The sequence below is a fragment of the Macrobrachium rosenbergii genome, chromosome 51 (assembly GCF_040412425.1).
Source record: "Macrobrachium rosenbergii isolate ZJJX-2024 chromosome 51, ASM4041242v1, whole genome shotgun sequence".
NCBI lineage: Eukaryota > Metazoa > Arthropoda > Malacostraca > Decapoda > Palaemonidae > Macrobrachium > Macrobrachium rosenbergii.
Genome location: NC_089791.1, coordinates 46,189,935 through 46,207,382, shown reverse-complemented (window position 1 = coordinate 46,207,382; position 17,448 = coordinate 46,189,935). Strand labels below are relative to the sequence as shown.

The window sequence follows — 17,448 nt, the reverse complement described above, 5'->3', positions numbered from 1 at the left end:
GGGCGACGCCAGGCGATGACGGCAGATCATTGAAATGTGAATTTTAGCAGGTTATTTTGGGTGTGATTTTCTTGAGCGTATGCAAAACGGAATATCTCTTTGATCGAGAGGTCCTTCGTTATTTGAAAATACTGTTTTTTATCTCCCATTTCTGTTTTTCACTGTAAAAGAATATGGAATCTTATGATGAGCAACATATGTTGAATGTTCATGTGTTAGGTTGGAGCAAGACAGGGGCGTGTGCGTTTTATTTATTTATTTTTTTTTAATGAATTTGATTCTGAACCATTTAGATTGTTTAAATTTTGTTAGTTTGTTTGTTCTATCACATATTATTTAAACATACACGAGTAGTCTTGCTTGAATCTGTATGGATATCTGTATACGATTGTTTTGCTTATGTGTACAGAAATAAAATTTTTGTCTCGAATCATCAGTCACTTTCATAATTTATTGTTGGTTCCAGGGAATAACATTGGCAATTGCAGCACTCTAAAATAGGATTCTCTCTCTCTCTCTCTCTCTCTCTCTCTCTCTCTCTCTCTCTCTCTCTCTCTCTCTCTCTCTCTGAATACTCTAATGTAATTGGAGTAATATCAGTGGTAGTTGCAGTACTCTAATATAACAGGATTCTCTCTCTCTCTCTCTCTCTCTCTCTCTCTCTCTCTCTCTCTCTCTCTCTCTCTCTCTGAACATTCTAATAGGACAGGAAGAATAACATTGACAATTGCAATACTCTAACCTAAAAGGATTCTCTCTCTCTGAATACTCTAATAAAACAGGATGAATAACATTGACAGTTGCAGTACTCTTGTTTAATAGGATTCTCTCTCTCTCTCTCTCTCTCTCTCTCTCTCTCTCTCTCTCTCTCTCTCTCTCTCTCTCTCTCTCTCTCTCTCTAATAGAATAAGGATGAATAATATTGACAGTTGCAATACTCTTGTTTAATAGGATTCTTCTCTCTCTCTCTCTCTCTCTCTCTCTCTCTCTCTCTCTCTCTCTCTCTCTCTCTCTCTAATAGAATAAGGATGAATAATATTGACAGTTGCAATACTCTTGTTTAATAGGATTCTCTCTCTCTCTCTCTCTCTCTCTCTCTCTCTCTCTCTCTCTCTCTCTCTCTCTCTCTCTCTCTCTCTCTCTCTCTCAACTCTAAAAGAACAGGAGGAATAACATTGGCAGTTTCAATACTCTAATTTAACAGGACTCTCTCTCTCTCTCTCTCTCTCTCTCTCTCTCTCTCTCTCTCTCTCTCTCTCTCTCTCTCTCTCTCTCTCTCTCCTCTGGCATTCGGTTGTATGCTGATCGAGGCATTATATTTTTTCGAACGTAAGCCGATTACTACCCCGCCTCCTCACGGTCTTATTAAAGTAGGAGCCAATAGGGACTTGATTCAAATTGTAATTGTGCTCATTCCCATTCATTTGTGATTTTTCTATATTTTTTTATACATCATATATTTCAGACTTATTCTCGTGAGTGGTTTTTTTTATAATTATATGATTTTAAGTTTTGTGTACGTTTTGTTTTCAGACCTTTAACATATTCTTGTATTTATATTTGTTCTTAATTGTCTTCCCAGTTAATTTGTGATTTTTCTTAATGTTACGGACTGAGTTTTTTTATATATGTGGTCTTCATGCATTTTTATATTTTTAAGGTTTGGTTTTATTCGCTCTCTCTCTCTCTCTCTCTCTCTCTCTCTCTCTCTCTCTCTCTCTCTCTCTCTCTCTCTCTCTCTCTCTCTCGTTTTTATATTTTTTCATGCATCTGTTTGTGGAAAGCTGTTTTCTTTCTTTTTTCATAACTTTAAGAATTACGTATCTCCACGTTTCGAAACTATTGACTGAAACATAAATTTGCCGGCAAACGACGACTGAGTCGCATGCATAAAAACATCTATTTTGAGAGAGAGAGAGAGAGAGAGAGAGAGAGAGAGAGAGAGAGAGAGAGCATTCCGTGCCCGTGTCCACATTATGTGACATGTGCCTGGGATGGCGTTTCTTGATCCTTGGTTTATGTTCGCGGCACGTCACAATTCCATTAGCCAGATCATATGACCCACTGAACGAGTGTATTATGTGTGTCTCTGGGAGAATCATTTTGAAGTGCCGCCCTTCTTGCATGCTGATGATGAGGCGGCACGCACGTGCGCAAGCCCATTTGCATGCGCTCTCACTCACTCACTCACTCACTCACTCATTCACTGACTCATTCACTCACTCACACTCCTGCTTTATTGGAGTGGTGCACTTGGCCTCATTTTTGTAATGGAATGCGCACCATGGCGGTGCTTCTGAATTTTAAGTTTTGATTTCAATATTTTCATGCGCTGTTAGTCTTTTGGGTGCTTTATAACTCAGGTTTTATAAAAAAATTTCATTGTGGTTAGCGAGACAAACATTTTAAAACTTATGTTTAGGCAAAACGTAATTTAATTCTGTTTCAGCGTTTAATAAGCTTTGCGGTGCATGATTACTTTGCATTTTACACGCGCGTACACAAACATACACATTTAACTTGTATTCATACATACATAACATAATACATTGCATACATACATTCATACATACATATGCGTACGTACATACATGCATACATATATAATATAATACAATATATATATGTAATATATGGTATACAGTATATTATAATACATTGTATACATACATACATAATATAATATATAATATAACGCATACATACATTCAAAAATACAAATACTTAATTATTCGACTTATCTCATAATGGTTGGCCGTCTTCAAGACAGGAAATCTCAAGAGCAAACAGCTCAGTTCTTCAAGGCCTCTCGAGTTGAAAGGCTCAAAAAAAAAAAAGACAGAAAAAAAAGAGCTGCACTTTTGATCTCTCCGCACTCTTCCTCTTACATAAAATTTAGACAGGAAGAGGAAAAGACGGAAACTGGGGAAGTCGTCACAGAATTCCTAAAGGCGTCTTCTGTCCTTTCCGGAATGTTCGTGGGTGCGTTAAGCTCTTGTCAAAAGCTTCCCCGTTGCTTCTCTGTAGTTTAGCTAAATAGATGTTGATGGTATCGAGTTGGATTCCATTATATATGCTTATGTATATGTGTATGTGTGTGTATGATGTATGTATGTATGTATGTATATATATATATATATATATATATATATATATATATATATATATATATATATAATACTCTCTCTCTCTCTCTCTCTCTCTCTCTCTCTCTCTCTCTCTCTCTCTCTCTCTCTATATATATATATATATATATATATATATATATATATATATATATATATATATATATATATATATATATATATATAATATATATTTATAATATATATAGATTATATATATATGTATTATATATATAATATATATATATTATGTATATATACATATATATATATATATATATATATATATATATATATATATATATATATATATATTATGTTATGTTATATATATTGCATAGTATGTGCTTGCATGCTTATATTTCACGTTGTCCATTATAATGATTAGTGCTCCATGTAGCCCGCCTTTGAGTTTGACACTTGGTGAGGACGTGTGTGTTCTTAATTATAATTATCTTTTATTTGTTTATCTTAATACGTTTAATTTGAGTGTAACTGAAAATTAAAGTGAATGGTGTAGAAATATTGAAGAAGGAAGTCACAGGTTCCTTTGAAATCATTTGAGCTTTAACTGAGATTTCACTATATTTACTGGCTGACGGGTGAACGTGTGATGCTAGATTATCTATCGCCTAAACTGACATTTTAACACATTTCCTGTTTAAAGAGAGAATATATTCAAATATAAGTGACAAGTTTTATTTAGACTATAAACGTGTGAGGAAGCGTAGGCAGACCATCTCGGACATAAAACATTATTGTTTCACTTTTATTATTTAGTGATAATTAGTGATAGAATGATTAATTAGAACTAAAATGGATACTTTCTTCATATAGCAGATGTAGATTTTTTTAGTCCCCTTCCTGATCTCAGTCGAAATTCAAATATGTTTAGTGATGAACAGTGCTATACAGTAATAATTAACTGGAACTAAAAAGGAAATCTTCTTCATACTGTAAGTGATGAAGATTTTTTAATCTCCCTTCATGATCTCTGTCAAAATTCAGGCGTGTTTTCGAATTACTACTTAGTGATGAATAGTGCTATAAAAATGAACTGGAACTAAAAGGGAAATTTTCTTCATACTATGAGCGATGTAGATTTTTTTAATCCCCTTCATGATCTCTGTCAAAACTCGGATGTGTTTTCAAACGTTTTCAAAGCTGGTCGCACCATTCCTGACTTTGATTTAACATAACTAGTTCCCTGAAAATATGTCTCCTTCACATGTAGAAGGTCAAGTTTACTGGAAGTACGGTGGCAGAAGCCCTGCAAGAGAGCTCTCTTCCGTCGTTGTTTTAGTTTGGTTGTTTTGAACAGGTAGTTCTGCGACAATATCTGGTGGGTTGTGGCATGTGCCTCTAACAAAAGTCACTGTAAATCGGGCAGCTAATGTATGCATGTGCTTTTGTGTCTATGCATATATAACTCCGCATTAAAGGCAAGCAAGATATATTTGCTTCAATGCACACTGGTGTCTGTGGGTATTATTATGAATTTATGTATTTTTACTTTTTTTAAATGTATCTGCGTACATTTATGGATTCGTCGATGTTTGCACTTTATGAATTCATTTATATCTACGCTTTGTGAATTCATCTGTTTACACTTTCGTAATTTGTGTATGGGAAAGGAATACGTATGTACACTTTCGAGCCACCTCTCGAGGGTGTCAGTAAGGACAGCTTATGGGATTTACAAGCAACGCGTGTTTCCTCGACTCGTGTGCTTTACTGTAACAAGGAAATCATGTGGAGTTTTTACTTGACCAACGTTTGAATGTATGGCCATTGTAAATCGTTCTAGTTGAATAGCTCTATATATACATTATATTATATATATATATATATATATATATATATATATATATATATATATATATATATTCTATATATATATATATATATTTTATTTATTTTTATATATATATATATATATCTAATATATATATATATATATATATATATATATATATATATATATATATATATATATATATATATATATATATATTCATATATATATATCTATTATATATATATATATATATATATATCAATATATATATATATATATATATATATATATATATATATATATTCATATATATATATATTATATAAATATATATATATATATATATATATATATATATATATATATAAATGTATTCCTTTTATGTAAAGTCATCTAATTCTTTTATGATATTACACCATATTTGAAAACCTGTCATTCTTCTAAAAAGTTTCATCATCGTATTTTAAAAATCCTACTTACCAATAACGCTAAAGTACTGTGAAAAAAATTTAAATACTTTTATGCAGTTATACATGTATCCAAATTGAACGTTCATTCTTTTCATTATATAACGTTAAATGAAAACAGCGTTCCAATTTTAAAAGCTTTCACACCATACTAAAAAAAAAAACTCATTCTATAGATCATTTTAAGCAAAATATATGAAAAATCCCATTTTTAATACCTCGGCTTTTAAACTCATTTATTCTTAATTGTTTCTTTTTTCCTTTACAGAGTGGAGCATTGGGCCAACAAGATCGGCACCCACCTTTTCTACCTGTCCAACCTCTTCGCTCAGTATGATGAAATCAGAGACGTGAGTACAAATCCAGGAGATTCAGATTAAATTTATATATATACACACACACACACACACACACACACACACACACATATATATATATATATATATATATATATATATATATATATATATATATGCATGTATATATATACATATATAAATACTTGTATTTTGGCATTAAGATATTGCGAAGATTAGTATCTAAATACGTGTATTTTGAGACAACAGTAAACAGGATGTTTATGGGACAACATGAAATATGGCGTCAGTTTTCATTGCCATTTTCTTCAACTGCAATTTTGTTTCGAATTGTATGCGTTGTGCACCATGCGATTGGTTGTGCATAATGATATGCATATGCGCGCAGGCACATGCATACCATGCATGTATACATATATATAATATACATATATAAATATATATAAGTATGTATGTATGTGTACATGAATATATATGTACGTGGGATATTAAGCCACATATAACATACTGATAATGAATCCACTTTACTTTTGGATTAATTTACAACCAAAAAGGAAACAGATATGATCAGCTGTCTTACCTTCATCAGGATTCGAACGCATGCCTTTCTGAGTTGGAACACGGCACGACTGTGAAATAATGTAATCGGACATCAAGAGAGATGTGATGGTCGAGTATACAAAGTCACGGTCATCTCATATTCCATAACAGAAAGGCACAGGCTGTGTAATCCTGGTCAGGATAAGAGCGCATATCACGTATAATTCCCTCTGGGCGTTAGCTATTCCCAAGAAAGTGAATGCAGTAGTGAATATTATTCATGCATTATATTTGAAAGATATATATATATATATATATATATATATATATATATATATATATATATATATATATATATATATATATATATATATATATAAATATATAATTATATGATATGTATAAAATTTATTATATTATGTATATTTATATACAATATATATGTATATATAGACACACATAAATGGAAAATTAATTTAATATATATATATATATATATATATATATATATATATATATATATATATATATATATGTATATATATATATATATATGTATTACATTACTTTTTTTGTTGTATTGTTGCCATGGTTTCAGTCATTTGCATTTGCGATGAAGACGAAGTCCACGGAATTTACACACCGCATTAGGCTGCCTACCCCGTCGAAACCTCTATTTAAACCTAAAAAACATAAACCTCTGACGATTTAAGATACGTATCGCATCGCTAGCGTTCTTCTGAACGGCCTTTATCAGACCATAGGAACGTGACCTCCCCAACCTGCTTTGATACACTTTAGTCCAGATCTCTGCATTTCTGTCTGCCGTCTTTGAAACCACCACCACCTCCTCCTCTTCCTCCTCCTCCTCCTCCTCCTCTCGTCCCTTTGGTTATCCGTCTCTTTTGTATACTGACCAACAAACTTGATGGTCCTCCCCTCGGGGGAAAACGTCCTAGAAAGGAATCTCCCAGTAAATCTTCCCGTTTTCTTGACTTCGTTTTCTTGACTTCGTTTTCTTGACTCTCCCCTCACTTAACTTTCTGTGCTTAACTTTGCTGCTGGCCGCGTTATTCTTCTTGTTTCTTAAAGACAATCGGAAATGCAATTTATTTTCCGAAAACTTTTGTCCGGGATCTCTACCCTTTTAGAAAAGTCCGGGATAGATGCGCCAGCCGTGTGCTTTGTCCATACTTCCAATTCCAATTGTTAAAGTTACCTATATTTTTCCCATAAATTTATATATATATATATATATATATATATATATATATATATATATATATATATATATATATATATATTTATATATTAGGTTTTTCAGTTAATTTGAAACAGCCTTGTTTCGTTTGTTAACCTGCACTCTGTTTTGTGTGAGGAGGCGAGGTTACGTTCTGTCTCTTTTTGTTTTTTCTTCCTCAGTCAGGTTTTGGAAGGCAGATCGACAGGTTCTCGTGATGCAGTCGAGAACAAGCAGTAGCACTTTTGAAGTATCACGGTTGGTGATGGTCCTGATACGGCAGGTGTGGGTCACCTGCTGATGTCCGCGAGGGTCGTCAACCCAGCTCCCGAGGTCGAGGTGGTGACCAAACCATGGTTACCAGTTTTGAGGAGATATTATCCTTCTGGGGCAGCGAAGTGGCTGTCGCATCGACACTGTCGTGGTCTTTGGTGATGTCTCGGCAGTGTACGATGGTCGACTTCGAGGATCGTGGATTGGGGCTCTGGATGATTACTCTGTTTTTGTTGATATTTATTTCATTTAGATATGTTGGAGGAGCAGTGTATGGCTCTGGGTAATCATTATGTTGGTTTATTTCACTGTGTGATGTATGATTGTTCATTACCTGATTATTTATTAGTGAGGAGCAGAGTATGGTTCATGTTATTGTGATTTGTGATGAGCAAGTGTATGGCTCATATTATTATTGGTTATAGTTATTGTAATTTGTGATGAGCAAGTGTATGGCTCGTATTATTATTGTTTAGTATTGGTAATGAATAAGTGTATGGCTCGTATTATTGATTATTATTGGTAATGAATTATTGGTAATGAATGAGTGTATGTTTAAATGGTTGTTGATTTATTTAGTGCTGCTGTTTAACGTGTTTATTTTAGGTAATTTTTTCTGCTAATTGGTGGTCATTCAGTTGAACTTTAAAGTTATTTGAATTTATTTGTAATTTATGATAATGACCATTTATGTTGTCTCTGTGCTTTCCAAAACCTGGACTCATTGTAATGACTGTAAATAACTTAGGTTTAATAAATTAGGTTTAAGACACTTAGTATTTTCTTTTGCTCCTCCTCAGCAGGTTGTCCATTCCAGTCCATTAGTCCATTCCAGTATATATTTTTATTTATAGTGTATGAATCTATATGGTCACGTAGAAAAGTGACCATGAATATATATATATAGATAGATAGATAGATAGATAGATAGATAGATAGATATTTTATATTTATATAATAATATATATATATATATATATATATATTTATTTATATATATATATATATATATATATATATATATATATATATATATATATTTATATTAATTACAGCGTTTGATTGTATGTCACCTCTATACGAAGCAAACAGAAAGTGCGTATTATGAGAAATACGTTATTTTCCGGTCATATCTCTTATTAAAAATCTGATGAAATGAGTCACCTATTTACAGTGAAGCCATATTTTAAACAATAGTCATACAGTCTTACAGAACCTTGTGTTGAGAGAGAGAGAGAGAGAGAGAGAGATAATCGACAATTTTGTAAAGTGTAATACGTTTAACGCTTATAAACTGAATGAAGCAGATGCAAGAGGTGTATTGGACAGTAAGGATGTAAGATTTTTTCATATCCACTAAACCAGAAAAGCGAGGACTGAAAGCCGGAGGGAAGCTCTCGAGAAAGCAAAGAAACCTTTTAATTGCAAAAAAAAAACAAAAAGTGCAGATCTTGGAGAAATTTTTGCATTCACCTAATGGACTCATTTCTCTGGAAAATTTGTGAAAGGGAAACTGCGAGGGATATTTTCCAATTATGTTTGGGCTGCTCATCTCACTGCGAGATTATAAATAGAATTTCTAGTCTTTTATCAAGATATGTCCTGATGGAAGGTTTTTATTCCTCAGTCGAATTCTGAAAAGCACTGGCGGATTTAGATACGCCCATTCCCAGAAGATGCTGAATGAGGGGAATCGCGTTTTGGTGCAGAACTGAAAATAGAATGTTACATTTTGCTCGACCCACTTAACACTCACAGCAGACCCCTTAACCTTGCTGCTTGCTAGTTTATAACTCTAGATGTTTAAATATTTATATTAGATTTTTAAATGTTTATATTTTGTTCGTCCCGCTACCGCTCACACCAAGATTTCTCTAGATTTGGCTCACACCATACCACTAAGCCTTGTTGCTTGCTAGTTTTTGACCTAAGATTTTTACATTTTTATGTTTTGCTCGACCCACTACCGCTCATACCAGACCCCTTAGCCTTGCTGCTTGCAAGTTTTTCACCCTTGATTTATAGGCTAAGGTTGCTAGCCTCATGCCCATGATATTAGACAAGGCAAAGGTATAACTAGGGACCGAGATATGAATGACTTAGGCTAGTCTCTTGGGCGTTTTGTCCTATAAATAGGTTATATATGTATAGCTTCTTCCATTATGAAAATTCTTCAGTACCGTGTGACTTTTGGAAATAATAATCAGTGTGATTGTGTTTTTTTAGTGTTATAAAGTTTGATCTAATATATAGATATATCTCCACCCTGGGATTTGCTGTATTTAAGAAGGCTAGTCAACTATAGCAATTTACAAAAGTCAAGTGAGGGGTGTCTCTTCACAGTGCATATTGAAAGACGTAGCTTTTAACTTGTGAAGGAGGGGGGAGGGGGATCGCGATTGAGGGGTCAAAACCCCGGTAAATCAAGATCCTGTAGTTAGGCTAGGTGACGACAGGTAACACCAACGCAAACTGATCCCCCGATGCACTCACCTTTAAACTTCATGGAATTTTAAATTTGGATGAATATTCTTTCTATATTATCTTAAGTTTTTGGCCGTTGTTATGTAACCAGAAGCATTTGATAACTGTTTACGAAGTCATATGCTATGACTTATTAATATTGAGTCCGACACCAAACGGTCGTCACAGCAGTGGCCATCAGCCGTCAAATTTACGACGACAGAGAGAGAGAGAGAGAGAGATTCCGAATTTATTTCAAAATGTTGCTGTGGAGTTAAGACGATTCTCGACGCTAAGCACCTCCAGTTGCAACCAATTCAGTGACGCCGCCACTCTTCATAAAAGGCGAGCTGCGTCCAAAATAAACAAAGGAATGATCGTATGGGCAAAATCGGGCAATAACTTAATAATAAAGATATGAAGCTATTTCCTTTTTTTTTTTTTTTACAGAAGTCTGGCGTAAGCCTTGTAATCTCGAAGGCTAGTCCGGATTTCTGAGTATTTGGATGTATTGATGTGCGTTTGCGTGTGTGTGAGTTTGTGTGTGTGCGTGTGTGTTGTAAGAGGATTTGTATGATACCTATCGCATTACTTCGGAGAGGAATAGAAGGAGGGTGGGTTGGGGTGGGCGAGGGAGGGGAGGGATGGAGTGGACGGGGGTGGAATGGGATGGGAGAGGGATTTGTGTAGTCTGGCTTACTTTTCCATCCGTTGGCCGATAGGAAGTCCTCGACAATTTTTCCTTCCACCCATTTTTGGAGTTAATCTGTAAGTTAGAGTTTTTCACATTCGGTGCAAAAGGAAACCTTCCAACCACGGACTTGGAAATCTCAAATCACGTGGTATTGACCATTTTAATGGTTTAAGTAAAACCAGCAGTAGGGAAGAGGAGAAAAAAATAAATGTCTCATCGATTTCTGGTGGGGAGGGGGAGGAGGAGGAGGAGGGGGTTGAAGAACGGGATAAGGAGAAGGAGGAGGAGGAGGAGGCGAATAGGAGGAGGAACAAGAAAAGAAAGAGAAGCAGGAGGCAAGGAGAAGGATGAAGGTGATCATTAGAAGGAAGAGAAGTAGGAGAAGAAGAGGAGGGATCTAACGTTGAAGAGGGGAAGAAGGAGAATGCGGAACTTACTTAGGAGGAAGGAAGCCGTGAGCATAGGAAATAAGGCAAGAAAATAGCGCAAAGGTGAATGGGCGTGTGAGGGATGAAATGAGCAGAAGAGGAGAAGATGAATGAAGTGGTTTGGTATATTGGTAAAAAATATGTATCTAATATGTAAAGAACAAATAACTGACGATAAAAATTGTTTGGAGAACGAAACTGAAAATAATTAAGGAGGATAGTTGTAGGGAAAATGGTAATTAGTAAATGAACGGAACCGTGCAACAATAAAAAAGAGAAAGAGAGAGAGAGAAAGAGAGAGAGAGAGAGAGAGAGAGAGAGAGAGAGAGAGAATATACAGGTAGGAAAAGAGAATACTAATAGAGCTGATCTGAACGTATTATAGGGATTAAAAGCTCAGGGATTCCGGTAGGTGGTAGGACTGATTAATGGAGGTGATCAGGGAAAGGTGATTAATAGATTAATATGATCCCCCTTTTCCCCATGGAATGATCGTTGCGGTGAAAGGGATGGGGCAGAGAGAGAGAGAGAGAGAAAGAGAGAGAGCCCGTACGTGAAAATCTTGCTTTTTTGTGTGCGGCAAAATATCATTGCACCTCAAGAGTACAAGTAAGCATGTTTTTTATTAAAGGACTCTCTCTCTCTCTCTCTCTCTCTCTCTCTCTCTCTCTAAGAGTTTTTCGAAACGAAAGGATCATCTATGTATAAGCATCATCCATGTATACACGCCAAACATTGCACCCGGAGATTGAGAGGATAAGTGATCATTATTAACAATTAAAAAGGTAGGTGTTTCATGAATTTCATCAACTGTAAAAACAGGAACAGGGAAAAATGAGAAAACTCATACAACTGAAGTAAAAGGAGACGTGAAGTAACAGCACTCCTTTTCTAACAAAAAATTATTTGGTATTATATACGAGAAGTTTCTCAATGTCTGCCAGTGAATGGTTACAGAGACCGTTAGCTTCGGGCTAAGCGCAGAGAAGGAGGAATGATCATAATGATGATAATAGTATCCCAAAAGTTATATTTAATTTTATGTAGTATTTATGGACATTTCGGCAAATCTGTTTGTTTGTCGTCTTGATTAATGCAGCTTCGAGCAACTGACCTTCCATACGAAACGTGCATCCTTAAACAATTTTCTGCGATGCAGCACTATAGTCCCTCGTTGGATGGGTCGGTACCGTTCTCGGCTAGCACTTTGCTGGCCCACGTTCGAGTCTCCGACCGGCCAGTGAAGAATTAGAGGAATTTATTTCTGGTGATAGAAATTAATTTCTCGTTGTAATGTGGTTCGGATTCCACAATAAGCTGTAGTTCCCGTTGCTAGGTACCCAATTGGTTCTTAACCACGTAAAATAAAATCTAATCCTTCGGGCCAGCCCTAGGAGAGCTGTTAATCAGCTCAGTTGTCTGGTTAAACTAAGGTATACCTATGCAGCCCTATATAGACTGTTATTATTTACATGAGATTTAAAACGACAGAATTATTATTATGAGCGCATTACACCAAACGTTGGTTGTTCCAGTTTTCTTACGGAAAGACTTTTTCCAGTGAAACAAACACACAAGACTTGTCGCATCCCTTGCAAGGTATAAAAGTACACGCCAGTATCTTTTGACGTTTCCTTTTTACTGTGAATGTCAAGTGACCGAGGATCCTACCGTATTAGGCCAGCAGCTGGAAGCAGATGGATTCTCTCTCCGCAGAGTTTCACATGTGAGATGTGTATTTTGTTTTGTATTTTATTATGCCTGTTCTTCGATAAAGCTGTCTTCCTGATTGAGATGAGTGCTCTTGGGGCATCTTAGATTTTTCTTTCTTGGATCAGGGGAAAAAATCTCTGGGGCTCGTAGAAATCCGTTGCTTAGCAGTCGGGCCAATACTATGAAAATATTTTATACATAAAGAAATGGATATATGATATATACACTGTGAGTTTGTATTTTGTGATATCCAAGAGAGGAATTCTTGCATTTTTGTTTTCATTAACCGTGAAATTTTGATGCCCAGTGCAAGATATTTTAATTTACGTGAGAAATTATTAAAATATCCCCAGATGGAATCGAAAAACGCATTATTTAGTCCACATACTTTATGAAGACTATATTCTCAGGTTTAATGGCATTTGTTATTAACTGTGTAAAAGCAGATCTGCTGGAACGCAGCTGAACGGACTGCCCATGCTGCACTCGAGTTTATCTGCATAAAATCCACTCTTACGTGAAAAGATTCTATTGGGAACTCTTAGCTCCACTAGTTTTAAAATTTCTTCTAGACGATGCGGGATATAGCCAGCATATGGTGACACTTTGTTAATGCTAATATGTCTTTTATAGGGGCCTCGGTAAATAATGAATCCGCATGTAGACTTATTAATTTTATGCTGTGCAGGGGAATATTTTGCCCCATTGAACAGAATGTTGTATGTGATGGGGGGGAAATCATTCGAAAAAAGAGACTCGCTAACCATTTCGAGTTTACACGCATTAAATACCGCACACCTGAAATAATTTACCTTAGTGAGATTTCTTGTGTTTGCGTTTTTGGGAGGCCCTAAAGAAGCGAAAGTTCTAGCGTAACAGACTTTAATTTTTTTTTTTTACACTCCGTAGGGGGTAGTACCGTCAGTTCACCTCATGCAGTGCATTGTAGGAATTACTTAAGGTTCTCTGCAGTCTCTTCGGCCCCTAGCTGCAACCCCTTTCATTCCTTGTACTGTACCTCCTGTCATATTCGTTCTTCCAACTTGCTATCCACCCTCTTCTAAAAATTGTTTCATAGTGCAACTGCGAGGTTTTCCTCATGCTACACATTTGTAACCTTTTACTCTCAATTTTCCTTTCAGCGCTGAATGACCTCATAGGTCCCAACGCTTGGCCTTCGGCCTAAATTGTATATACTATTTTGTTTTTAATTCTATACCCTACTTGTCCTGAGTAATTTTCCTGGCATATATGTCAAAATCAATGGGAATGTTATTGAAAAGTTTTGTGTATTTGTGGGTGTTTTTTTAAGCTTTTCGTATGTAACTCGGGCGCTTTATCCAGATTGAACCGTCTTTGTCCGGCGTTTTGACGACTAATTTTCGTAGGAACTGATGGCTTTTAAAAGCCTGCGTTGGACAAGTACTTAGTACCAGGATCATCTACATGATTCAGCAGTACCCTTTGAGCAACAACACTTCCCTTGAATGATTTATATCGGCAATGAATTTGTCAAAAGCCACTAAGTAATCTAATTTGTCCATAGCGCCCAGTATCAAAGCAAAAGATATTCTCAAGTTTAACGGCAAGTGTTGGTAAATGGTTAGTGTAGACCTCGCTGAGCTTATCACTATAAAGATTGTTTCAAGTTTTTCCAAGGAATGTCAAGCAGTGATTGTGTTTAATTTTCGATTTAGTCTCCTAGGATACGTCACAAATTATATATAGAACCACGTCTCTTTTCAGAGGACAGACCAAGATCTAGGGACAGACACTCAATACCACTTTAACGAAGGAGGCAAAAACACGAATCTGTCACAATGTCCGCTGAAACCAGATAAGATCGGCCATTTCTACTTGGATCCCGTTTTAAAGATGAACGCTCTTTCTCTGTGCTTACCCGGAGTCTAACGAACTCTATATCCCTTAATTGCCTGTCATGTTGAAGCTTCTTGCCTCAGTAGCTGTGTTCGTTACCAAAACCGTTATTGTTTGGAAATGGGTGGAGGAACTCACCCGGATTATCACGCTATTCGTTTTTGCATTTGTTTCAGTCTTATGGACATATCTTTTTCCTTCTTTACAAATTATATATATATATATATATATATATATATATATATATATATATATATATATATATATATATATATATATATATAATGTACACATACATATATATATATCATTTGTGTAAGAAAAAGTATATATATATATATATATATATATATATATATATATATATATATATATATATATATATATATATAATGGACTCTGCATAGTCATGCGGTTGAATGAAGTGAGTAAATGCAGCTATTAAGGGAAGTGTCGGAAATAAACTTGACAAATGGCTTGAAGTGTTATTCTGCCCGAGGTAATTTTGTTTCGCAGGGAAATAGGATTTCGTCTGTCGTGTTACGTAAAGTGAAGACAAGGAAGTTCTCTCTCTCTCTCTATCTCTCTCTCTCTCTCTCTCTCTCGTGTATTAGGTTCCGGTTAAGCCTAGAGGCCTAGCAGATAGTCTGCTCGCCTCTGCCGTAAACAGTGAATTAATGTGTCATGTAGTTTTATGGAAATGATCTGGTGTAATAACTCTGGTATTCCCTTGCATTGGTTTTTTTTCGTGAATTTTTTTTATAATAGTTTAGCAACTCCGTCCCTAAAGTATTATTAATAAACAGGAAGGCAGTTTCCTTCTGGTTCTGGTCATTGATATTATATATATATATATATATATATATATATATATATATATATATATATATATATATATTGTATATATATATATATGTATGTGTATATATATGTATTGTATAATGTAGACCACAATTAATAATAGGGAAGGTCAACACATTACCAACCTCATTCAAATGGGATTTCTGAAAAAATGAAAGATAACACACTTGAAGTTACCCCCTCCAAGGGGGAAAGGTGAACCGTTGCTGTTGCATTGAATTTTACCCTGGAGCCACCTCCTGTTATTGAAAAAGGCTTAATAATATTATATATATATATATATATATATATATATATATATATATATATATATATAAACTAGGAATAACTTATACCTAGGGAGCATCAATGGCTGATAAACGGATTCGAACCGCTGCCCGTGGCTTGGAAACAACGATGTACAGTGACTTTTGACTACTGAGCCATCAGGAGTGGCAAATGTTGCTATCGGCTCTTCTTTACATTTGCCTGTTGAATTTAGGTTTTCTATTAGTATCGATTTCACTTCACTATGATTTCAATTATTATATATATATGTTATATATATATATATATATATATATATATATATATATATATATATATATATATATATATATATATATATATATATATATATATATATATATATATATGATTAGAGTAAATTATCCTTGTCAAGATATTTTGTCAGCTTTGCTTACTGTATATTTATATCCTCCAAGACTGATCGTTGGGAAACCCAGCTGGCCCTTTGTGAAGGAAAACAGTAATGGCGAACACGTAGATTGCTCATATGATTACGGAGTTGACATTGTTTACAGGGACAGTCCCTTGATGTCGTTCAGATGATCCGAAACTCTTTTGGAGTCGTTTGCCTTTTGTTATTGTCTTTTGATGATGATGCTAGAAATGAATTCTGTGCTGAAAGTTTCACTGGGTAATTGTTTTGGATTTTTTTTTTTTTTTTTTTGGTTAGCGTTTGTTTGTTTGTTTTTTTTTTTTTTGCTTTCTCTTGTTTGCTTGATTTTTGGTTTTGATTTTTTGCGCTTTGTTTATTATATCGAAACCGCTTGATGTTGGAAAGCGTTGATACGTTTAAACTTTGCATATCATATTATTCATGTTTCTGCGTGCTTGCTTGTATGAAATAGTAGTTTATAGCTTGATAGAATTTGGGCATATACTAACGAATATTAAATGGAAATGGTCATTTTGTATTTTCAAGATTTATCGAATGCGATCTAGGAGGTAGGTGGGGGGGATGGTGGGTTGGATTGGAGGTTGGGAGTCACATGGAAACTCACCCGAAAAACTCAGCCAGTCGGAAACACGTTTGAACTCCATAGGGTATTTTGCTTGTGGTATTGGTGGCAGACACTATGCCAATTACGTATTTCCTAATTATTCATCATATCTCCTCCTTGTTTTAGCCTATGAAACAGTCACTGTGTCAGACATCATGATTTGTGTTTGTAATTTAGGATTTTTTCTTTTAAACCATGCGTCTGTGCGCTGTCATACTGGCTCCTAGAATGCGCAGTTTGATTACTTATTTCTTATTCACACTCCCGTTTTTCCGTGCTGATTTATGGTGGCCTTCTTGTTTTTCAACCTGACTCCTCTCTTTCTGGTTTTCTTATGGGTTGGTCATGCTAAGGACATTAGATTC

At 35.0% G+C, this 17,448-nt stretch overlaps 1 protein-coding gene across 13 annotated transcripts in view; it reads left to right on the top strand.

Annotated features, from left to right (window-relative positions):
- The window catches only part of LOC136833364 (voltage-dependent calcium channel subunit alpha-2/delta-3-like), a 590,349-nt gene that overhangs the window by 193,287 nt on the left and 379,614 nt on the right, over nt 1-17,448 (top strand). For all 13 annotated transcript variants that reach the window (XM_067095399.1, XM_067095401.1, XM_067095406.1 and 10 more), the window contains exon 2: nt 5,659-5,740. In XM_067095399.1, the coding sequence (XP_066951500.1) occupies nt 5,659-5,740 (82 nt within the window). The remainder of the gene's footprint in view (nt 1-5,658; nt 5,741-17,448) is intronic.